This window comes from Vanacampus margaritifer, chromosome 2 (genome assembly GCF_051991255.1).
Source record: "Vanacampus margaritifer isolate UIUO_Vmar chromosome 2, RoL_Vmar_1.0, whole genome shotgun sequence".
NCBI lineage: Eukaryota > Metazoa > Chordata > Actinopteri > Syngnathiformes > Syngnathidae > Vanacampus > Vanacampus margaritifer.
The window spans coordinates 11544881-11570468 of NC_135433.1; the positions used below are offsets into that span (position 1 = coordinate 11544881).

General features: G+C 40.3%; 1 protein-coding gene across 2 annotated transcripts in view; it reads right to left on the bottom strand.

Moving 5' to 3' along the window:
- Positions 1 to 21508: 21508 nt before the first annotated feature.
- Positions 21509 to 25588, bottom strand: part of LOC144044643 (protein shisa-8) — a 101442-nt gene continuing 97362 nt past the window's right edge. For both annotated transcript variants that reach the window (XM_077559171.1, XM_077559170.1), the window contains one exon: positions 21509 to 25455. In XM_077559171.1, the coding sequence (XP_077415297.1) occupies positions 24950 to 25455 (506 nt within the window). In that variant the 3' untranslated portion in view covers positions 21509 to 24949. The remainder of the gene's footprint in view (positions 25456 to 25588) is intronic.

A 25588-nucleotide genomic window follows, 5' to 3' on the forward strand; every position in this document is an offset into this window, starting at 1 on the left:
CTAATTCTGTATTAGGAACGAAATTGCGTATTTAAAATCAGAATGTAAGAGACATCACACACAAAGAAAACAACAATACTACCATCAGTAATAGTTGGCGCCCTGCCATTTGTTTTCGTACAAAACTGCCCAGGGCACATATTCAGAACAAAATCACTAGTTGTTTCTACCAATAGACACCATGTGAATCGGGTCTGCATGCCAACATTACCCCTCATTAGTGTGCAGAACTGTTGTGCTGCAGGCTGCCTTAGGGCCTTTAAGCACTGAGCAAGGCAGGTTGAGGCCCGGAGAGGTGAAAAGGAAACATTGAGGTGAGGTTGAGGGAAATTGCAGAAGACTGTGGAGAACTGCCACATCTTGTAGATGGTCAAAACAACATCACAATTACATGGTAGCTGATCGCTGATCATAAATGGCGGCAAAAATGTTTGCATGTCTTGTTTTAACTGCGCTCATAGACAGGCACTACATTAAGGCAGCTTCAGCTCTGCTCCTATAGAGGCTGTTTTGATTCAGACTGCGATACACTAAAATTAGAATAAGCCTGGAAGCTTTCAATTCCTCTATAGCAGCACAATCTCTCCATTTTGTCTTATCCCCCTTTCCCCACTGGATGGCACTAGCTTAGGGTAATGTTTACACCCAGCGTGCATGGAATATTTTGGGCTGCTTCAAATACATCACAAACCCTAACTTTCTTCACTTTAAATACAACAGTACGGAAGTGTATTGCATTCACTTGAAAAACAAAAATACTGTTTTTCTGACTATTTTTTGGGGGGAGCTTTGTTTTTTTGAGTTTTTTTTTCAGTTTTATTAAATATTTTTTCTCAGTTTTTTTGTTGTTGTAATTTTCCCCTGTTTTATAAAATAATTGTTTTTCAGTTTTTCAGATTTTTTTTTATTTTTTTTTACAGTTTTTCAGATTTTTTTTCCCTTAGAGATTATAGAACAAACCACAATACAGTATACACATTAATTCCTTTATTGAGAGCCAGTAAGTAAACATGACCATCTTATTGTATATTCCGTTATTAGCGAGTCTGCAACAAGTCACTTGGATTTTAGAGGTAAAAAAAACAACAAAAAAACAACACCAGCTCTGTTTTTCAGAATATATATTTTTTCAGTTTTAAAAAAAATATTTTTTATTCTATTTTTTATAATATTTTTTTTCAGCCTGTTTTTTGGAATATTTTTTTGACAGAAAAAAATATTCAATAAAACAGAAAAAAAATATTCAGAAAACAGAAAACAAAAATACTCCAAAAAAAAAGAAAGCTCCCCCCAAAAATTAGTCAGAAAAAACAGAAGTTGTTTTTTTTTCCCAAGTGAATGCAATACGCTTCCGTAGAACAGAAATAAAGAATCCGGTCTAATTAACTCACAAACCAAGATGATTCACAGTAACATCTAAATTTCCTGTTTTGCACACTGTGTAGTTTTTACATAACGATGAAGTGCAACAATGGTGTAACAGACCAGGCGTGAAATAGTTGTGTACGACAGCCCATTGTCACCGTGACAATGTTAACATGGTGAGGTCTGCATTTACTTGGATGGAAAAGACATTTGTCATGCCTTCATACCTTCAAGCAGGTCAAAATGCAATTATAATATTGCCTCATTCACTAACATGAATGCTTTTTTCACCCAGTATGACAGTTCAGTAAGGCAATTTATTTGTATGATGCATGCACTTCTCTTAAAAAAATTTTTTTTTAGCGCAGATGTATGCAAACACTAAAACATAAAGTATTTTGATTATTTATTATGTCCGTCTGCTGCCACAATACATTTTGCAAATGCACACATTTTGTTTACTAGCTGATAATTTGGGCTAGTTATGATCAATCTACTGATCAGATTTGAAGTCTAATTTGCAGTCTAATCTTTGTGCAGGCATTTTATTACATTGCAGCTGATTTCGATTGTGCAGGTGTACCTCATTTTGTGGTGACTGAGTGAATTGTTGGTTCAATTATGTAGATAAATTACCCCTAGATGGTTCCTTCTCATTTAGTAATCCACAAAGACTGTTGGCTTGTATTGGTTTCAACTTTCAAATGAAGTAAAGTGGCACACGGGGAGAGGTCGGCCAACTGACTGGAAAGATGAGTGCAATAATGACATTCTGCAGGTGCCAGATTTAGATGATGTGAAGTATGCCATTGATTAAATTGTAGAACCCAAATGAGGAATCTGAAATTCACTGCTTTGTATGTGTCATCTGACGTTCTCTTGAAGAAAAGAGACCCAATGGAATGGAAATAGACGGGGGTGTGAAGCGTATGGTAACAAAACATTTGTCGTCAGGAAGTCTTATGTTTGCTTTGGAAGTTTTTGTTGTATCCTTCTGTTATAACTTACAACCACCTTTTTTTTAAATGGAAAAACACCTATTGGTGGTTCCTATTATTTTAACTTAAGATATTATTTATGTATGTATGTATTTATTTATTTGTGGGATGGGGGGAGGGGGGGTAGTCCCCCCCAACGCATACCACTGTATACCCTTACTTAAATAATTTCTGATTACAGACGCTCCCCACCTTACGAACGAGTTACGTTCCGGACGATCGTTCGTAAGGTGAATTTGTTCGTAAGTTGCTTCAGTGCTATATTTTGTATTATAATTTATGTTTAAAGCCTATATAAGTATATTGAAGGTTTATATAAGTATGTTTAAGGCTTGTACAAGTAACCTGCATTGGTTTGTACTGAAAAAAACTTTTAATAAAATGGAGAGAATACGTACAGTACTGTACTGTACTGCGTATGTTAGAGAGAGAGAGCGAGAGACATACACAGTATGTACATGTACGTAATAAGATAAATAAAATGAAGTTTAACTTACTTTTGGAAGATGTACTCGATGCTTAAGGAGATGATGGAGGAGGAGGAAGAGGAGGATTTTATACTGTACGCGCAGAAATGTTCGTATGTACCGTTGTTCGTAACTCGAAAGTTCGTAAGTAGGGGAGCGTCTGTACATTACATTAACTGAGAGTTGAGACATGTGACTCACTCAAGTTGGAAATGTTAATGTGAGAAAAATATGTTCCATGGCCTTCCTTCACATTCAAATGAAGACGCGATTTCATGGACACATTTGTAGGTGTCCTTTGCAGTCTTCTGTCAGATAAGCCATGCAGTGCTAAAATAATTGTTTGCTTTTCAGAGAGGTCGGGTCCAAAAACTTAATACAGACGCTCCCCTACTTACGAACATTCGAGTTACGAACAACGGTACATACGAACATGTCTGCGCGCATGCGCGCATGTCAAAAAATGTTCGGAAAGAGATGCTGTAAGTTAGATTTTGTATTGCGCACCTTTTTCCGATTACTGTAGTGCTTCTTTCCGCCGCTAATACCGACGCTTGGCGCTGTGAGAGCTCACCCAGCATTGGAGGCTCAGCAACGTGTCGAGGAGGAGGAAGAAGAAGAAACGCCTGTCGCTCATAGATAAAGCCATCGCACTCTTCGAGCAGCAAGACCCAAATATTGAACGTTGCACAAAGGTTGCAAATCAATTGAATGATGCCATACAGTGCTACCGCATCATTTATGATGAAAAAAGAAGAAAACTGTGCAATCGTCGTTAGATCGCTTCTTTCGGCCAGTTCTAGTAAATCCTCCAAGGAAGATACTCATCAACCCTCATCTTCTTCTCCGCGACCCTCAACTTCTTCCTACATTGAAGTTACGGAGGAGGAAGTAACTTTTGAAGCCCATTCCAGCGACGACGAAGAACCTCTCATGATATAAAATCCTCCTCTTCCTCCTCCATCAAATCCTTAAGCATCGAGTACATCTTCCAAAAGTAAGTTAAACTTCATTTTATTTATCTTATTACGTACATGTACATACTGTGTGTGTCTCTCGCTCTCTCTCTCTAACATACGTAGTACAGTACTGTACGTATTCTCTTTAAACATAAATTATAATACAAAATATAGCACTGAAGCAACTTACGAACAAATTCACCTTACGAACGATCGCTCGGAACGTAACTCGTTCGTAAGTTGGGGAGCGTCTGTAGTCACAATAGCATCTTGTCTGTTATTTGAATGTTTTCAGGCCCCTAAAGTTGATTTATGATCATCTTCAGTGCAGCTTCATTAGAATGATTGAATTTAAGTATGAAGAATGATTCAAGCGGCTCCAATCAGCAGTGTGAAAACAGATAAATGGCACTAATTGACTGGAACATTTGCAGATCCTGCAGCTGTCAGATACTGTTGTGGTGTTTTAACTGGTTGGAATTTATATTACAGAGCTTCACAACTTAACACTGTGGTTTTTTTTTTTTGGCATATAAAAAAATAGTAGGTCATCAGTATGGTTGTAACATTGAACATTCCTATTAAAAGTTTAGCTGAAGAATTAAAAAAAATATTGGGAGTGTTATTCTAAATTTTGGCCATTTAACTTGAGAGTAAACTTATTACATTTTTTTTTCAGAATTTTTCACTTACCAGGAAAACTACTGTACTCTATTGGAAATGTTTATTTTTCCTTAAATTTGTCTTCCAAATGGCATTCCTATAAATTGCATTAGCGACAAAAAGCGTAAAGCTCTACTTAAGTGCAGATGCAGCAACCTAGAATGGGGTTACTTTGATTTTGATTTTCATGTTTACACTGCCGCATGTTGTGTGGTCAATAATCATTTGTACCTCTTCGAGTCATTGAAATAAAATGGCATACACCAATCCTTTATGCTATTTGATCGACAGCCCAAACAGCAAAGAAAGCACAGGGAGATGTCATAAGAAGAACATGGACACAAGAAAAGAAACCCAAAATATTAACATTACAGACGCTCCCCTACTTACGAACATTCGAGTTGCGAACAACGGTACATACGAACATTTCTGCGCGTACAGTATGTCGAAAAATGTTTGGAAAGAAATGCTGTAAGTTAGATTTTGTATTTCGCGTAGTGCTTCTTTCCGCCGCTAATACCGACGATTGGCGCTGTGAGAGCTCATTGGAGGCTGAGCAACGTGGCGAGGAGGAGGAGGAGGAAGAAACGCCGGTCCCCATGAAGCAGGAAATAACTTTTGAAGCCGATTCCAGCGACGACGAAGAATCTCTCATGATATAAAATCCTCCTCTTCCTCCTCCTCCATCATCTCCTTAAGCATCGAGTACATCTTCCAAAAGTTAGTTAAACTTCATTTTATTTATCTTATTACGTACATGTACATACTGTGTGTGTGTATTTCGCTCTCTCTCTAACATACGTAGTACAGTACAGTACTGTACGTATTCTCTCCATTTTATTACGTTTTTTTCAGTACAAGCCAATGCAGGTTACTTGTACAAGCCTTAAACATACTTATATAAACCTTCAATATACTTATATAGGCTTTAAACATAAATTATAATACAAAATATAGCACTGAAGCAACTTACGAATAAATTCACCTTACGAACGATCGTCCGGAACGTAACTCGTTCGTAAGGTGTAAGCGTCTGTACACGATAAATAAGCGGTTCGGAAAATCGATGGATACATGCTTGTTATTACATACGTATAACAATTGCTATTTAAAAAAAATCCAATTTCAATTTCAACTATGAAGAAAAAGTAGAAAGTATTTTTTTTCTTCCACAGCTAGTTGAAGTTGTGGGAGCCGGGCCTACTTCCCCCAAATCGTTAATCTAGCAGCATTATTGTCCAAGTGGTGTTTAACATACACAATATCAATAAAAAATACCAATGTACTAGTAAATGTTCCTCTATATCTGTGTAGATTCTCAGTCATCCGGCAAAGGTTGAATCAAGGCAACTGGACTCTTCCTGTTTGCTGTTGTGCTTTTTGAAAACGCTTATAAATTATATAAGCAATTATGCTATTAATAATGAAATATAAAATCTGTCAGTCAGCCAATCCTTTAGGTAAAATGCAGTGAATTCCTTATGTCAATAGTGGTTCTCAAACCTTTCACAAAGTACCAACAACAACAAAAGAATTTTGCTTTCCAACATTAAAATGCTGCATTTGTAAAATTAAATGAAAATAAGTTGATCTTAAAAGTGAAATACATAATTGTACTTACTGTAGTTATACCACACTTTGAAAACTGAAAATCACATGGGCCGCCCACTAAAATATATAGTCGGACATGAAGGATGTGAAAAAGTGATGCGGGCATGCATGGTCAGCGAAAAGCTAACACAGCGTGTATAGTGGAAACTCTCCCAGCTGATTGATAGTGTCGGATCTGAGGTCAGTCCGGGTGACCGCCCAACAGTACAAAATGAGAGGCCTGATACCTGCAGACTGACTGATTTACTACATAACGTTACTGACTTTGCTTCCAAAGAGTTCATTTAAAAGAGCGCACACACATACAGCCACTAATTATAGACGTGTCCAATAATCATGGATTTCTGTAAGTTTAATTAATTTTGTGCAGTACATCTTGGCTGCACCAATCCATCAGCTTTATGTGCTGTCTGCTGTGCGGCGCTCCGCTGCTGATCATTCCGCTTTCAAGCAGATCTATTGATCGAGCCTTGTCTTCCTTTTATGAAGTAATCAGGACTGCTTGTATCCTCTTTTTTTTTTTCTCTTTAACATCTCTGTTGTTCTGGAGCGAGATTTTTAACTTCCAATAAATGCATTCATCTGCTTAAATGTTTTTTTTTTTAAAAAAGAAAGTCAACTTTTTAAGACAGTCAAGGTCAAATTTACACCACAGTTAACTGTAGAGGTTCAAAGGATCATTTTTACATTAAAGTATCACGATAAGATAACTACACTGAATACCTTACTTCCATTTCTCATGTCCAGTCTGTGTGTGGCGATGTTTTCTGCAATGACGCCGACCAAAACAAAAGTACAGAGTACACGAGATGTACAGTATTAAGTAACACAATGGGTGCCGTTCTTTCCTAATGCCCCAAGATGGGGCTGGCTGGTTAAAGAGAAACAAATGTAGGTGACACAACGAGGCTGTTTTTGGACTCAGACGCAGAGGAAGAGGTGGAGGGTAAAGCAGCTTTTAATTAACAAAACAAAAGCTCTTCAATGAGAGGGAGAAAATAAAGACTATACAAACATTAACTGAAAGCGCTCCAAAAGGGAGGAAGTTCAAAACTACATTCAAAAACAAAAATCACTCTATGACTAAACAAAACTAAGCTATACAAAATTACAAACAAAGGTTCTCTCACGAGACAAGGCAATAACGGCAACAAGGCAATTTGGTATCAAGGCTGTGGCCTATGGCAGGCTTCAGTGGCTCAAACGAAAACACTTCGGCACAAGACAGGGAAAACGCAGACTATTTAACACATGAGGGTAATGGGGAACAGGTGGAAACAATCAGGGATCAGGGTTGACACAGACACCACACGAGGAAGGGCAAGTGACCTGAAACGAGAGGAGTCAGACTTTTCACAATAAAACAGGAAATGACAAGACACCCTCACCGCGGTGTGACAGTAGGGTGCCCAACTTAATACGACAACTACACTCTAAAAAAAAAGAGAATTTAAGATTACAAATTGAGTTGTTGACCAATTTTAAAAACTTCAATTTGTAATCCAAAGTGAATATATTAGGTTTAATTAATTATTAGTTCATTAAACTTAATATATTCACTTGAATTCATTTAATCAAATTAATGAAATCATTCCAAAATGAATCCAAAGTGAATATATTTAGTTGAATGAATTCATAAATAATCAAACTTAATGTATTCACTTTTTTCAATCATTTGTTACCAATGAAAGTGATTTTAAAAAAAAAATGGTTCAACAATTCTTTCAGAGTGTAGTTTGAGTATAATAGTGAGTTGTATTTGTATTGTTTCTGTGAGGGGTTTGAATTGCCTAATACCTGGCGATTTGATTTGTATCACGATTCATAGGTCACGATTCGATTCAATACCGATTAATCCCGATGCCAATCTATAAATTGATTATTGCGATTTTTTTTAAAACTCAAATTTAGAAATTACTAATCAGTAAACTTGTACATTTACACTGTAAGAGTTGTATGAAAATGTATTAGTTTATTTGAAAATTCAGACTTATAACTGAGCCACTGCATTTAACAAACAGGTTGCAGTATGTTTCATGTTTGAACAGCACTGAAATCAAACATTAAGGCTTAATGTTCCATTAATATAACTTTCTTTCATGCTTAATGTGTAAATCCTAACCCTAAGTAAGACGTTTTGTTGAATATTCCCCTAAAAAATGTATGTTTAAAAATCGATTCGGCCGCATATCGAATCGATTCGAGAATTGCGCGCTATAATATCGCGATATATTGCCGTATCGATTTTTTCCAACACCCCTAGTTTCTATGCTTGTCAAATGAAACATGAAACTGCTCCGTCGTGCAACAAATGTTGAGGGCCGCTGCTTTTATACCACATAAATAGCGCAGAATTTGGCTCAGTTTCTTTGTGTGTTGTGATCAATGAGGTCATTTGAATACATTATATTCCATATGAAAAATGGAGACGGTTGAGCTGTTGATAGAAGACGCCTTAAGAGTGGATGCATGCAGATGGAGCTTTATATAGATTGGGACGTGTTGCTCCTCGGGAGAACTGCACTTTAATTGAGTTTACGAAGCGGTGAATGGTGCAGATTGACAGGAGGCATCCATCTAAAAATACTATAAGCTCTCTCCTCATCATCTTCTCACCCGTCCTCCTTTTAACTCACTTACCGGCCAACCTTTTCAACTGCAGTCCTACCGTTTCTCCTCACCCAATTTCATATCTTGATGACCTTTTCCCAGCATTGTCTCCAATCAATTTTTGTATGTATCTATCTTTTTTGTGAATGTTTGTTTTCCTTTTAACCGTACTCGCGTGGGTTGAAAGAAGCACACCAGGATTCTGCCACACGACTGTCACCTGCCGAGCTTCCTATTTGCATGTGTGAGTTGTGCTCGTGTCCTTGCGTGCGCTCGGAGCCACGAGGGAGTATTGATTGAAAACTAGAAGGAAGCAATCAAAGACACCTTTTGGTTTCATACAGGCAAAAGGCTATGCAAATGTGTGCAAATAGTGGAAAAGGAAGCAGTTGGTTACATCGCTTCTCATGTACGCATGAGTTGAGCGGCGACTCCTGCGCTAGAGGCCACACAGTTGCGGGCGGCGGTGGTTAAAATTCCCTGCCCGCATGATAGTGCCTCTGAACTTCTTTTTATGAGCTGATTATTTAAAACAGGAATAAGTGCATTTTATTACTCTAAGGCCCTCCCTACAGTTCTGAATTGCAATTTACTTTTAAGTCACTGTGATAAAAGCAAACTACAAATGTATTTGTTCACTAAATAAAAAGACATGGTCACTAACCGGAGATGTCATGTATTTTAACATTAAGTAAACCTTGCTGTGTGCAAACTTTGACTAGAACTGAATTTGTTTAGATTTTTTTTTTAGTTTCATGTCATGTCTTCTTTTTCCGTGTCCCCTTTTTGTGTCCTATCTACAGATGCTCCCCAACTTACGAACGAGTTACGTTCCGAGCGATCGTTCGTAAGGTGAATTTGTTCGTAGGTTGCTTCAGTGCTATATTTTGTATTATAATTTATGTTTAAAGAGAATACGTACAGTACTGTACTACGTATGTTAGAGAGAGAGCGCGAGAGACACACACAGTATGTACATGTACGTAATAAGATAAATAAAATGAAGTTTAACTTACTTTTGGAAGATGTACTCGATGCTTAAGGATTTGATGGAGGAGGAGGAAGAGGAGGATTTTATATCATGAGAGGTGGTTCGTCGTCGCTGGAATGGGCTTCAAAAGTTACTTCCTCCTCCGTAACTTCAATGTAGGAAGAAGTTGAGGGTCGCGGAGAAGAAGATAAGGGTTGATGAGTATCTTCCTTGGAGGATTTACTAGAAACTGGCCGAAAGAAGCGATCTAACTACGATTGCACAGTTTTCTTCTTTTTTCATCATAAATGATGCGGTAGCACTGTATGGCATCATTCAATTGATTTGCAACCTTTGTGCAACGTTCAATATTTGGGTCTTGCTGCTCGAAGAGTGCGATGGCTTCTTCATGGGGACAGGCGTTTCTTCTTCTTCCTCCTCCTCGACACGTTGCTGAGCCTCCAATGCTGGGTGAGCTCTCACAGCGCCAAGCGTCGGTATTCGCGGCGGAAAGAAGCACTACAGTACTCGGAAAAAGGTGCGCAATACAAAATCTAACTTACAGCATCTCTTTCCGAACATTTTTTGACATGCGCGCAGACATGTTCGTATGTACCGTTGTTCGTAACTTGAATGTTCGTAAGTAGGGGAGCGTCTGTACTTGTTAAGTAAGCTTGCTCTCGCAAGACAGATTTTCGCGGTATTCGTGAGTTCACAAACTCCCGACAATCCATCTTGTACCGCTCCCATTGATTTCCACCGATACGAACCACTGCTGGTTCGAACCAGTCACAGAGCGACATTGTATTTGGAGGCGGGATATGCAGCTGTGACGAAAACCAGAAGCGCCGAAGCCATGGAAAGAAACAAACCAAACATGGCGACACCGGTGGACGAATGCGTTAATTCTGTTCTCGCTGAATTAGTCTCTTGTATCCGCATATCAACATTGCAAAACCGACAACATAAACTCAACGCCATGATATCAGCTAGTCACAACAGTCGCATGTCGGTGACGATATTTTCATCCTTTGCCGTGATTGGTCGAAACAAAAGTTAGGTAGACGTGCACACGATTCTGTTTTGTCCGATCAGCTCGAAGTGTTGTAGCAAATCAATGCCGAGCCAGACTGATATTGTGGAGAACTCCCTCGAGTGAAGCGCAAATCTACTTGTTAAGGCTGAGATACACTAATCCGTCAGCCCAAACATCGGTACGTTGCATACAAAAATGATGTAAATACAAACCGCACCGACCCCGACTATTACGTACCTTCAGCGCATGCGCGAGAAGTAATTCCCATCCATACTATCGGCGGCGGTAGTCATTATTCCTAAAGACAACCGGGAACCTCTTTACGGGGGCGGGATATACAGTAACCATGAAAAAGTAATTATATTTGCTAATTACTAACAGTTGCTATACTTCTCAAGTATAAAAGTAAATCCTACCTGCCATATCCAGTCGCATCCCAATGTCATGCCATAGTTTGGCTTTCATACCTTTGTCGGCATACCCTTTAACGGTAATATCATACAATGTCGGTCTCTCTTGAACCAAAGCGACAAAGTCATCTTTCCGACCTTCAAATGCGGAATGTACAGCAGGGTGACGATACGCAAAATGAGCGAGGAAAAAAATGGTCCAGGCTTTCCATCATTACTGTATATCCGCGTTCGTTACTTTGTCTTCTTGCCCCGTGCGCTGATTTGCTAGCTAACAGCCAATCACAGTGATCAAATGGCCAGACGCCGATTCATCATGTCGAATTTGCTGGAGACGCCCCCCACCGACATATTCCAACTCGATCGGACTTTACGACAGTAATTTATACACTGATCAGACAGCGCATGGCGTCGGCCCGACGCTGTCCGACCCACGACGTCGGATTGGTGTATCTAGGCTGGATTGCTGTTTTTTTTCTCAGTCTGTATTAGGTCAATGCTGTTGTAAGTCTCATTTCTTAGTCAGTCATGTCGTGTATCCTGTCATGGTCAGCCTATTTACTGTTTGATTGTTTTTTAATAACTTGGATTTTATTTATTTTTTTGGTGGGGGGCTTGACCTATTAATTAAGATGCTTCCGTATGTGTTGTTTGCCTTTTTTAATTACTTCATGTCTCCCTGCACTTGGGTCCGCTACTTTTGCCTCCTAAGCAGATGAGGTTAAAAAAAAAAGAGTTAATGTTAAACTATTTCATACATTTGACATGCACATTTTATTTTAATTATAAAATATTTGTATCATATTTTTCTGTATAATTATTTTACTATTATTACTTTTTTTTTTTTTTTTTTTTAATAATTACACATTAAATATAGGTCACTCATATTTGTTTCATTTCATGCTACCAATTACAGACGCTCCCCTACTTACGAACATTCGAGTTACGAACAACGGTACATACGAACATGTCTGCGCGCATGTCAAAAAATGTTCGGAAAGAGATGCTGTAAGTTAGATTTTGTATTGCGCACCTTTTTCCGAGTACTGTAGTGCTTCTTTCCGCCGCTAATACCGACGCTTGGCGCTGTGAGAGCTCACCCAGCATTGGAGGCTCAGCAACGTGTCGAGGAGGAGGAAGAAGAAGAAACGCCTGTCGCTCATAGATAAAGCCATCGCACTCTTCGAGCAGCAAGACCCAAATATTGAACGTTGCACAAAGGTTGCAAATCAATTGAATGATGCCATACAGTGCTACCGCATCATTTCTGATGAAAAAAGAAGAAAACTGTGCAATCGTCGTTAGATCGCTTCTTTCGGCCAGTTTCTAGTAAATCCTCCAAGGAAGATACTCATCAACGCTCATCTTCTTCTCCGCGACCCTCAACTTCTTCCTACATTGAAGTTACGGAGGAGGAAGTAACTTTTGAAGCCCATTCCAGCGACGACGAAGAACCTCTCATGATATAAAATCCTCCTCTTCCTCCTCCTCCTCCTCCATCAAATCCTTAAGCATCGAGTACATCTTCCAAAAGTAAGTTAAACTTCATTTTATTTATCTTATTACGTACATGTACATACTGTGTGTGTCTCTCGCTCTCTCTCTCTAACATACGTAGTACAGTACTGTACGTATTCTCTTTAAACATAAATTAGAATACAAAATATAGCACTGAAGCAACTTACGAACAAATTCACCTTACGAACGATCGCTCGGAACGTAACTCGTTCGTAAGTTGGGGAGCGTCTGTACTAACCAGTTATTTAATCAAATGTATTATTGATTATTCTTGCTGACTTATTGTTGAATTGCTGTCATATTGCACTGAACAGTCCGAATGGTTGAATGGATGCCGCCTTTCAATTTTGTAGACCTGTATATTTCTTGTAGATGTGCAAGAAGCATGGAGAGCTAATTGGTGGTAGCTCGACATTGAACAGTTCAATGGGCCGTGGTCGTGTTTGCTACTGTCAACAATAGGACAAACTGGATTAACCTTCACACTGCTTGTGTCTCACTCTGGTTGTGCACACCCACCCCACCCCCCTCCTTTGCAGCAACACACTTGCATATGCCCTTTGGTTCTTCCTGCCTCTTTGGCTTTTAGTGCTTTCTGTCGCCTCCTGTTCGTTGCGCACGTCTCTCATCTTCCTTCCTTCGTCCCTATGCAGCTGGAAATGTCATCTCCCTTTCCTCTCACGTCTTTTGTCTTGCCTTTATTCTCTCTGTATTATCTGGGACAGTCTCATTCATGCCATCATTCTCATTTTGACAATGTTTCTTCAGAGGATTGATACACCCCCTTACCTTCCTCTATTTCCCCTCCTCCCCCTTGACTTTGTGTGTGTTATTTTTTGCCTACTGTCTGTGGTGTGTTGTCAATGGCTTTGTGTGGCAGCTCCTGTCTTATCTGGCTCTGTCAGGTGCCAGTTAAAATCCATTCTTTGGAAGGGTGCATGAAGGTGAGCTGGTAAAATGCCATTTCTTCCTCTTTGTTGCATTGGGAGGACATATTTTTTTGGCGGGACACATTGGACTACTTGGCAAGAATTTGGTTGTTTATCTACCTTTCTGTCAGCATAGAATGGGAATTAGGTCGCTTCTATTAAAGCTGTTTTGGTGACAATAGAGGCAGAACAGCCATCATCCATCAATTTTCTATAGTGCTTGTCCCCATATTGAATTGAACTATACCTTGGACTCGTCGCTAGCTAATCATGCAGCACATGCTGTATAAACAAAAAAACAAACCATTGACATTCACATCCCTTATGGATTCTGCAGGACAACAAGTGATGGTGCAAAACAGGAACAGGAATGTGAGCAATTCTGCTTCACGATGCGTCACATGCTAACTAGCTAAAACTATTTTGCACATCACAAATCAAACATATGCTGTCAAATTCCTTTAGAGCATCATATGGTGTTTTGAATAATTAATACAAGCAGCAAGGATATTAATGCATTTTCCCCCCCCATTTACATCTCCAGTTTTGCTGAGAGGAATTTCTTAGCCGATATGCTGCCTTAATGTAACTGGAAGGAACGCTGAATAAGTAATGACTATGTAATACAGACGCTCCCCAACTAACGAACGAGTTACATTCCGAGCGATCGTTCGTAAAGTGAATTTGTTCGTAAGTTGCTTCAGTGCTATATTTTGTATTATAATTTATGTTTAAAGAGAATACGTACAGTACTGTACTACATATGTTAGAGAGAGAGAGCGAGAGACACACACAGTATGTACATGTACGTAATAAGATAAATAAAATGAAGTTTAACTTACTTTTGGAAGATGTACTCGATGCTTAAGGATTTGATGGAGGAGGAAGAGGAGGATTTTATATCATGAGAGGTTCTTCGTCGTCGCTGGAATGGGCTTCAAAAGTTACTTCCTCCTCCGTAACTTCAACGTAGGAAGAAGTTGAGGGTCGAGGAGAAGAAGATGAGGGTTGATGAGTATCTTCCTTGGAGGATTTACTAGAAACTGGCCGAAAGAAGCGATCTAACGACGATTGCACAGTTTTCTTCTTTTTTAATCATAAATGATGCGGTAGCACTGTATGGCATCATTCAATTGATTTGCAACCTTTGTGCAACGTTCAATATTTGGGTCTTGCTGCTCGAAGAGTGCGATGGCTTTATCTATGAGCGACAGGCGTTTCTTCTTCTTCCTCCTCCTCGACACGTTGCTGAGCCTCCAATGCTGGGTGAGCTCTCACAGCGCCAAGCGTCGGTATTAGCGGCGGAAAGAAGCACTACAGTACTCGTAAAAAGATGCGCAATACAAAATCGAACTTACAGCATCTCTTTCCGAACATTTTTTGATATGCGCGCGTTTGCGCAGACATGTTCGTATGTACCGTTGTTTGTAACTCGAATGTTCGTAAGTAGGGGAGCGTCTGTATTGTGGAATACTATGACCTGAATAAAAGCATTTACACACTTGGTACCGGCCCTCATTATGGCCAGCATAGACAAAGAAATATTTATCCACATGGCTTCGGCCCAAGCCCCTGAGAAAAACATTCATGAAGTCATGACAGCTGCATAGTAACACCAGCCTTGCTTTCGTTTCGACTGTGCATACACATGAACACGTACTTGATGCATCAGAGGCCATCCATCCAGCCATCCCCAATAATGACTTCTCCATAATGATCAGGCATTTTGATGTATTTTTAAGCACGGGAAATTAGACTTGAACGATAATAATTGTTTCGAATCAAAACTTTTTGAGGCCCCTGGAGATCTTGGGGCCCCAGACAATTACCCGTTTCTGCCTACCATATGGTGTTGAAAGCGCTATAAAAGCTCAGTCCATCTACTCTTTATGTCCACCCCTGCTTCCCGCTCACGTCACATGCACAATTGATATATACCCCGCTCCAATTAGCTTTCACAGGCTATGCTGGCGACAGTTTATATCTTTAGATACCTTATTTAGCTACGTGAGAAGGGAAACCATGATATTAACGGCGCCATTCAAGATAGCGTCATTTGTGTAAATACAGTTCTTGTATTAAATCACATTAGACTGAAGTTCCTGTTGTACTCTGTTGAATGTAGATGTACTGTGAGTGTTCACTCTGCTCATACCTTTAATCACTACCGTTATATAAGGCTCCTTTTTTTTTCCCCACTTCTCATAGCCAACATTAGTTATTCTAATGTCTGTAAACTACAGAGGAAAGATAATACACGCCGCACATTTTCTTGTGTCATCCACGTTGATGACCCAACACACTCAAAGATTAAAATACACAGTGCCAACTCATAAGCCAGAGGAAACACATCCGGTTGAACCCCACATGATGTCAGAACAAATCAAGAGGCAACATCCCTCTTGTGAAGCTCAATACCCAAGGCTACACATTGCGGAGGGAGAGAGGGAGAGAAAGTGAGAGAGAGAGGAAAGAGAAAGAGAAAGAGAGAATTTTTCCCGGGTTTTGTGTTGTTGATGCGGACCAAGGGCAGGGAAGCAAAGGTGGAAAGACAAAGGTGCTCAAAAAGGCAATTTAATTCAACACAAATGTAAAGGAAAACAAGGTACAGTATACTGGGAAAACCCCCAAAATGCTTAATTAACAAAAGACCAAAATAAAACAGACACAAAGATTAACAGGATTTGCCAAGAGAGCAAACAAACGCACGGGAAACAAGACATGGACAAGAAATCAAAAGAAAGCTGGGAACTAAGGCCCCGTCCAGACGAAAGCAAAGCCGTCTTCGTTTCTCAAACAAACCTCGTACACGCAGAAGCATTTCAAGACTTGCGTGTGTCCAAAAGAAGACGCTGAGGACGTTTAACGGCTGTAAATTTTATGCGAAGTCTGGAGGTGGCGCTGTAGCGCAGCCACAGGGAGTTAACGGAAAGCGTAGAAGAAAAGTCAGCGAAGAAGTTCTAAAGAACAAACATGGCTTTGCGTGTATCAAAACAACATGAAAAAGACAAACACGGGAGAAATGACAATGGCGGGTGATTCAAGTACAACACCGCTTGTTGAACCTGGGAATAAAAAAGCAAAATATTTTGTTGCAAAAGCATTAGCAAACTAAGGAGGCTGCGTGAAACGACTACGACACGGCTAGCCGCCATTGTCGTTGACAGACGTCATCAATGTGCTGACAATGCGTCGTCATCGAGCTGCGACCGTTACTCAGTCATCACTGGAGGAGTATCCTGCATATGGTGTCCAGACGGACGCGTACGGGGCGCGTTTTGAAATCTTCCCACTCTGAAGCCCGGTTTCAAGCTCCGAAATCGCGCCATGGTGTGGACGAACGGCCTAAACGGTAAGAAACTTGTGAGGATACATTGAAACTGGCTTTTGTGTGGACGGGGCCACAGTCACCTGCCTGGCCAGAACTCATTTTGTTATGTTGGAACAATTTATATCTTTGTTGCTTCATTTGATTAATCATGCATTGGTGTATGTAAAGACCCTAGCGCATCATGGTGAATTTTCAACAAAGACTCTTATATTTATGGGACTGCTTTGCGAAGCAAGCAGGCACATATTGTTATTCTACCTAGGACAGTGGTTTATTTTTCTTGTTATGGGACTGCTTTGCGAAGCAAGCAGGCACATATTGTTATTCTACCTAGGACAGTGGTTTATTTTTGTTGTTATTATTATATATTATTCCACGATTTTTCCGCTAAAATGCGGCCCGTACCGTACATCGCACCGGCACAAATGAGGTATCAAACGATGCGGCTCGATCTGACTCGCTGCGCTATTATTTTTCTAAGAATTCCCAGTTACCTTGGCGACGCTATTCCCCAAAAACTCCCAAATTAACTCCCCATTGGGAATGAATGGGAAAAAAATCACACTTCAAGCACCTTTTTCCAAGACACGCTGCGCGCGCATACGTTATCCGACCGATACGAATTTTAGCTCATTTTGTAGGAATTTGTCCCATCTTTAGCTCAGTGTCGAAATCTTTTTTAAGGAATGAAAGCCCCCCCCCCCTGTTCGGGTTCAAAGACAGTAGCTGAATTAGCTTTCTCACACACTCTGTTGGCTAATTAGCCATCCAGTGCCGGGAACCAAATAATGTATTAGAAAAAATTTCACTTCAACTCGTCACCACTGCCACAATCTTTTGTCACTAGACGTCAAATTCTCACATTTTGTAGTCACGAGTGTCTTCTTTCAGACAAACTAACTTTTATTTGGTTAAGGTGTCATTTAGTACCTTTATTTTCCCTTTAAGCGAGTAGAAGTTGGACTCTCTCGCCTATCTCTCCCATGTTAATTTGGGCGACTTCTTCCTCTTCATTTCGAATAAATCATAAGTTTTCAACCTGCTCTCATTTGGTCATTTTTCATCCGATTAAAAAAATGAGAACATGCTCGTGTTCCCCAAACCCTTGCCGTTCTAACGAGCCCTTTCTTGAATCTGTATCTTCAACCGTTAAGTCGCGAGAGGCTTTTGTTGAAGGGGTGCTTCTCTCATGCGATCTCAATGCAATGTGGGTGCGTGACGTCACTTCAACTCGTCACCATGGCAACGATCTTTTGTCACTAGACGTCAAATTCTCACATTTTGTAGTCACGAGTGTCTTCTTTCAGACAAACTAACTTTTATTTGGCTAAGGTGTCATTTAGTACCTTTATTTTCACCTTAAGCAAGAGAAGTCGGACTAATTCGCCTGTCTTGTACATGTTAATTTCAGGCGCCTTCCTCTCTCCATTTCTGATAAATCATAAGTTTTCAACCTGCTCTCATTTGGTCATTTTTTATCCGATTAAGAAAATGAGAACATGCTCGTGTTCCCCAAACCCTTGCCGTTCTAACGAGCCATTTCTTGAATCTGTATCTTCAACCGTTAAGTCGTGAGAGGCTTTTGTACAAGGGGTGCTTCTCTCATGCGATCTCAATGCAATGTGGGGCGCGTGACGGCTCCAAGTCAAAAATGTATGTGCTCTTAAAGTGACAGTGACATATTTTTAGATTATGGTTAACTTCCACATTTCTTGACCGATTCCAGTCATTTAAATTTTAAACTGTTCAGCTCATTTACATTTTTTTAAATACATGTTCAGGGACAGTGAGATACTTTTAGTTGATGTTGATTATGGTTAACTTCCACATTTCTTGAGCGATTCCAGTGGTTTAAATTTTAAACTGTTCAGCTCATTACCAAAGAGTCAGCAGTCCCATTCAAAATTTCCGCGGGAATTTTTCTAGTTAACAATCAAATTTTTTTTATTATTATTTTTTTTACAGTGTATTGATCTGCACATCATTATAGTGTGCTATCATCCTAATAGCTGCAAAGTTGATGTGCATACAGTTGTATTTGAAAGTGACATTTTAACGGCGTGGAAAATGTTTGGTAAATTTCTGCAAACCCTTCTATAGCGTGTTACCGGCTTCATGCCCAACATTTTGGAGGCCACAATTTCAAAGTGTGCAAACTACAGCACGTGATTTTTTTTTTGTTACATTGGGGGAAGTGCAGACTTGCATAACTCCACTGTATCATACTGAAAGATGTCTCTAATACCATGTTTAGCTCCATGATAGAGGGATGCTCTTATATATACATTTCTACATCACAAGTAGAGAGGCCAAAATTGCAGTGCATCACAATAAAATGAAGAGCAACACAAGATGGCGTCTGTATTTCACAAAGATTTATTCAAACAGGACACATAGGCCAATGCCATTTAAATTGTTTTAGTATTTTGTATGCATGAAAATTCATTTAATGTCCCTTCATCCCTTAAAAAAAAAAAACTCCAAAGAAATTTGACTTGAGTTACAGTGTGTGACATCAGATTACCCAGTCTGCTTTAATATCTATAAAAAGCCCTTATATACTGTAAGCTGAGTACTCAACACATTTCACAGCAGACAAGTGGTACAGCATACATACTGTATATACACAGTTAGTACATAGCAATCAAAGGCAACCTACTGCTGCCTGGTACAAGTTATCATGAAATAATGCATGATTTCATGTTGTTGTTTTCTTTCTTTCTTTCCTTTTTTTTTTTTTTTTTTGCAAATACAAATCTGAATCCTCCTCCCACCTTTCAACTAATGTGTTGGCAAAGCACTTTGATACAATTCAATATGTTATCACATTAATGACATGAGGGTGTGTAGACCATACAATGTCAAAAGATCACAAGCATCAAACATATGACATCGTCTGGTAAGAAGAGAGCCCACCTGGCGGGATGAAGAGCGTGCAGCCATGAGTCTAAAATCTGGAAGCACTTCTAACTTTCATTGGTCAGATGAACATTTATATATTTTGTTATTGTTTCAATTTTTGAAAAAAAAACACAATACAAAACCAATGAAACCAACCAACAAAAATCAAAAAGAAACCATTGAACCGTACACCGTAATCTATATATTGCTAGGGATCAAGTATGTCTACCAGGTCGCATTCATGAAAACCTGTGGTAGAATACTTGCACTTGTTTCTTTTCGAGAGATTTACAAACAGTCAGTTAGCGCCGAGCTGAGTCGGCGTAGCCAGAGTTTGTCATTTTTTGGGAGAAAAGACACACTAAGCCGATGGCCCAAAAAAGTCTCGGCATTCATACAGTTTTGGATGTCAAAGCATCACTTAGGTGTACTCACTTTTCTCCCATTCAAGGCTTCTGCTCCTGTTTTTGCGACACAACATACGGAAGATATCATTAGCATTGCACCGCTCTTGTGCGAGTATTTACATGTTCTTGTCCGTCGCAGGCCTTTATAGCGGTCCATCCAACATACAAGATGAAAAAACATGCTGCGGCGCTCACTGGATCCAGGTTGGAAATAGAAAAGCTTGCGTCCTCTCATCTCTGATGACGAGTTTCTCACGATGTCTCCTTCAAATGGAGGTGGAGCCATCTCACACCAGAAAATGTCCTCGTGAGCTTGTTGTGGGTTCAAATCCTTTGCAGTAAACAGAGGTGCTGATTCCAAGTTCCGTTCTTTAAGCTCCACATGTGTCATAACTTCGGAGAGAAAGAACCAAATCATGATGTCAAACCTTTTCTCCTTGTCTCCTTGCACAGTAATCTCATTAACCAACTAAACTTCTGCGACTCCATCAGCGTGAGGACAGTTGGGCACTTATTGCTTCCCTGACACATATTGCTTGTTTACTCACTGTCAAGCAGTGTTGTTCTAAACCTCTCATGCATTCCGAGTGGTTCAGGACAGACCCCCGCAGAATATTTCCCTATGAAGTGACCCACTAAAAGTCAGTGAGAAGGGGAGGCCGTGACAAAGGAACCTGCAGCACGGTGCATTACATAGTGCACATCGCTGGCAAGAGCATATGCGCAAATGTGTTTGATGCACATCCCATTGATGCTTTTGTATTCATGATCCCCATTCTCAGCTGATCCCTTATTACAAAAGCATGCCAGCAGCACTGAGCACCACTCCAACAGCTTGCCTAACAGGTTTTTCACATCTCCGAGTGGTATAGTGGCGAAGACGCCGCTGCTGCGCAAGCGGGGCATTATATTGCTAATTTATTCTCTCGCATTAAAGTTTAACCATGCCGCTTCCCTTTCCCCCCCACTTGTGTACATTCGTAGCTCTTTAATACTGAGATGCAAATTGGAGAGTGTGGCTGACTGACTCTGGAAGCAAAAAGATGCACACTAGAAATGCTTTGTTGTTCCACAAAACAATCCGTTTCCAATAATTAGTTCAACTCAAATGTATGAGAAATATTGTAATACCTTCATCACGACTGGAGGATTTTTTTTGGTGTGTGGCGGTCGTAATTACTATTATAGACAAAAATGACATGATGGGTATGATATGCTGAAAATGTTACCATTCTAGCAAGTTGCCCTGCGATTGGCTGGCTACCAGTTTAGGGTGTACCCCGCCTACTGCTCGTAGCCAGCTGGGATAGGGTCCAACGCCCCCCCCCCCCCCCTCTAGCTTTAGCCCCAGGTGCTAGCTAGCTAGCTAGCTAGCTATCTCCCTAATAGGTAAACAAGCACCATGGTAGCTAGCTAGGGAGCTAGCTTGCTAGCACCTGGGGCTAAAGCCAACTGTGGCAGGGTTTTTACTTTCTGGACCTGGATTTGCCACCTCTGTTATTTTTAGGGAGTTTGATAAAAAAAATAAAAAAATCTTCAGACTAATGTCAATACAACTCTTGAGTAGTTACAGATACCACCAGTACATAAAATTTCCTACAAAAACAATGATAGATGATTTTTAAGAAAGACGCGTACATCCCAATATAGCATTTTTCCTTAAAATTGCATGAAATTGATAGCAATTTGTAATCTCTAGTTTCTGACCGTAAAAGGGTCAAAAGAGGGTGGCCGATGCTGGCATCGGCCTCTGTCACGAGTACTGATATCTTAAAATAAGGCTGGTATCAGCACAATACCGATACTGATACTTGCTAGGTCTATTGGTATTCGCCCATTCCTAATTATTTTCATTGAATACATTTTATTGGGGGATCCCTTGAATTAGTCGGACTTGAGTTCTCTAACTATATTTTTTTCTGTGCAAAAGAAAAAAATGCATTTATATATGTGCATTTGTAACACAACTTGAGATCTCTAACTTTAAGAAGAAATAATACATTGTTGTTAAGTTTAGAAGAAATTATAACATTTTACTTCTCAGATTCAATGCCATTCAACAGTATAATTTAAGATGACCTAATGATTGGAAACAGATTGTTGCGTTGAACAATTTCAACAGTCCATATTGTCACCCTCTTAAAATAATTGCCTAAGCCATTTCTTTGCATTTTTTTTTTTTGCTTAAATCATCTCCTCGTGATGCAAATGGATAATTTTTTTGTGTTTCCGAAAAATCTTTAAAAAAAAAAATGTAGACGATTATTTTAAGAAGGTGTCGATATGGAGGATACTTGGCAGGATACATATTTACTCATGTACTGGATTTCTAAAAAAATGCCTCTCCAAGTAATGCAGAAAAATCCATTAGTTTTCTTCTAATTGCAGTGATTTGCTTCCCATCTAAACTTTTATGAGAAGCATACACTGGAGGGAGATAATCTAGGTGCAGGCGACTGCTGCTAGAGAGTCAGGATGGTCTTCAAGAAGGCTGCAAGACAGCGGAGAGAGAACAGGTGCTAAATTGCGTGTGACCCTGCTAAATGATCCTGTTCGATTAGGCTTCAATGTGACGTACTAGCATGTGCCAGGCATACAAGATGCTCTGCGGCAGAGCTGCTGTCCTGATGAAAATAAATGAAGGTGAATTCAATTAATAAGTCAGTCAGCCTGTTTGTTGTGTGCACTTCAGTGGGACTGTGGAGCAGGGAAGCTTTGGACAGCTTCGGTTAAAATAGTTGTACAGCACTAAAGTACTCTGGTGCATTTAAGGAACATCCATACAAGGAAAGTATGCATCAGTGGACTCTTGTGACATGGACGCTGCGCCGCACTCATGATTTTATCATTAGCGTTGATGAAGAGGCCTCTCCAAACATTGTGTGTTGTGTTGCCCCCAAACACAATTACTTGGCTCTTGAAAGATGCGCATGGTTTATATTCATGATATTATTTAAAGCCTACAGTACCTCAGGGTAGGTGATGAATTGGAGGTTATGCATTTTGAGTTGCTCCACATCCATCATAATTGATCATATTGTAAAACTCAATTGCGTTTTCACCTTTGAATTTTCTCAAAGGGAAACAAATCACAATCCACATAATGTAAGGGGTGCTATTATTCCATTTATCAGCATTGCGCTTCAAATAAAACGTTTTTTTTTTTTAATTGACTCCACATTATTAAAGTGTTTTCTAGTGTCTCAGTGTAACTCACAAGGGCACCATTACTACTGAATATTTACATTTACTACTGCAATCAATGATTACTACTATTAAACATTAATTTTGTACAGACATGCATTTCCTGCATGTTATTTTTGGCCAAACTATCTTGTTATACAGTTAGCGTGGTTCAAGGTCTATATTAGCAATGAATAGGGAAGTCAAGTCAACCCCAAAATTGTCTTGACAATAACATAGTATTCTGATTAGTATTGCGTTTGTGGCATATGAATCAAGCAGCCAAAGCTACCCGTTTTTATCTCAAGGAGCGGCCATTTTGTCACTTGCTGTTGACTAAAAAGGACATCACAATTGCTCAGGGCTCAGGTAACAGCCAATCGTGGCTCAACTTACAAACGTCACAAGACTAAACTCCGAAAACAGATAAGTGGTGATTGGTCGTTACCTGACAGCAAGTGTCAAAATGGCCGCCCACTCAGATGGGTAAAACCGGGTGGATTTTGCAGCTTAACCCATATTCCCCAAATGCAATATGAATCAAAATATTGGGTTTAGACTAGTGGGGGCGCATGCAAGAAAATGATTGGATTGACTTCCCCTTTAAATTGAATGATTTTCCATTTCACATGCAATTAAAGTTGCTCCAATAGCAATATATATAGTAAAGTTTTTTTCCTGATCCAAGCATGCATATTTTGCCACTAAAATGAAAATGCTGTAATGTGTAATGTGTTCAATGTCTTTTGATGAGAAAGAATGACTTTAAAAGACCTTGATAGTTGCAATCTGTTGTGCTTCTCAGCCATTGTGGAACATTCTGGAGTATGATTAGCATATTCGCGGGAACACAAGGGAAGTTGACCGGATTTAGCATCTGCCGCAACACAGCTTTCTTAATCATGTGTGCAGTTTCTGAGGCTGTTGCGCGATGAGAGAAGAATATTATGTATTTGTTCCTGCTCTGGGGCGCAGGCTACCGTGGTCTCTAACGCTCCTGGGAACCCTCTGTAATTTTTGACAAGCGTGTACTCCCTCTCATCTTCTTATTTGCCCCTGGAAAAAGGCAAATAACCCTCACCCTCCTCTCTGGTATGAATTGCCTGGCTGATCTCTCACCCCACCTCTTGGGCTGGAGGGTGGTGGCAACTGACAACTTGATGGCATTGTCTCTGGTGATGGGAAGCTTACAGTCTTGCGGGCAAAACACTGCCCTAGCAGACTTTGATAGGACAAAAATGGGTAGATTGAGCTGGTGCATGCAGGGCAAATAGGGCCTTCATGTGGGAATTCTTGCCGAGTCGCTAGGGTGGGAACGGGCGGGATGGGACCGAGTTGAGCGCTATGCCAACACACTGAGAAGCCGATCAATTATTTACATCACGGCCGCCACCTTCTCGGCCCGTCTGCTTTTCCGATCCGGTAATCTTACAAAGCACACCCATGTTATTATTATTATCAACAAAGATAAGGAAAAGGCAGTAAAAAATTCTTATCATACACGATATTTGCCTGCCCCTCCTGCAGTTAGGCCGCGGATATAAAAGATATCAGAGCACATCTTTTAAAGTGTATCTTTTTGTCGTCATGTTCAAACAGTGACCTCTGTCTTGCTGTTGGTCGGCAGTCCCTTGTGCTTGGGGTGCACGTGCGGCGAGTGGCCGTAGCCCAGCGGTTGGGAGAAGAGCTCGGGCAGCGTCTCGATGCTGAACTGCCTTTTGTTGGAGTAGGCTTGACGCCGACTGTTGGGTTGATGGTGCAGCGGTTGGTGGTGTTGCTGCTGGATGGTGTGGTGATGCTGCGGCGGGCCTTGGAGGACCATGTGCGATGCGGCCGGGCGCTGGACGTGGCTCTTGCTGGGGTCCCAGGCTTTGAAGGCCGAGCCCGACGTGAGCGGGTGGGTGTTGGTTTTGGATATCTTGGGCTTGGGGATCTGCGAGGCGTTGATGGTAATGGCCAGCGGCGCGTGGATGTCGGGCGGCGGGAGGAAGGACTTTTCCTTGGGGTGGAAGTTGATTGGCTGGAAAGTAGGAGGAGACTGGCGGTGGGTGTAATCTACCATTGGGTAGCTCTTGTAGTAGTCTCTTGGTGTTGTATCTGAATTGATAGGAGAGAGAAAAATGTCAAGACATACTTTATATAAACTTCATTTACTTGTACTTGTTCCAGTTTCTTGATTCCGCTATTTTGCGGATTTCTTTGTACAGTTAAGAACTGTATTTTGGTTTAA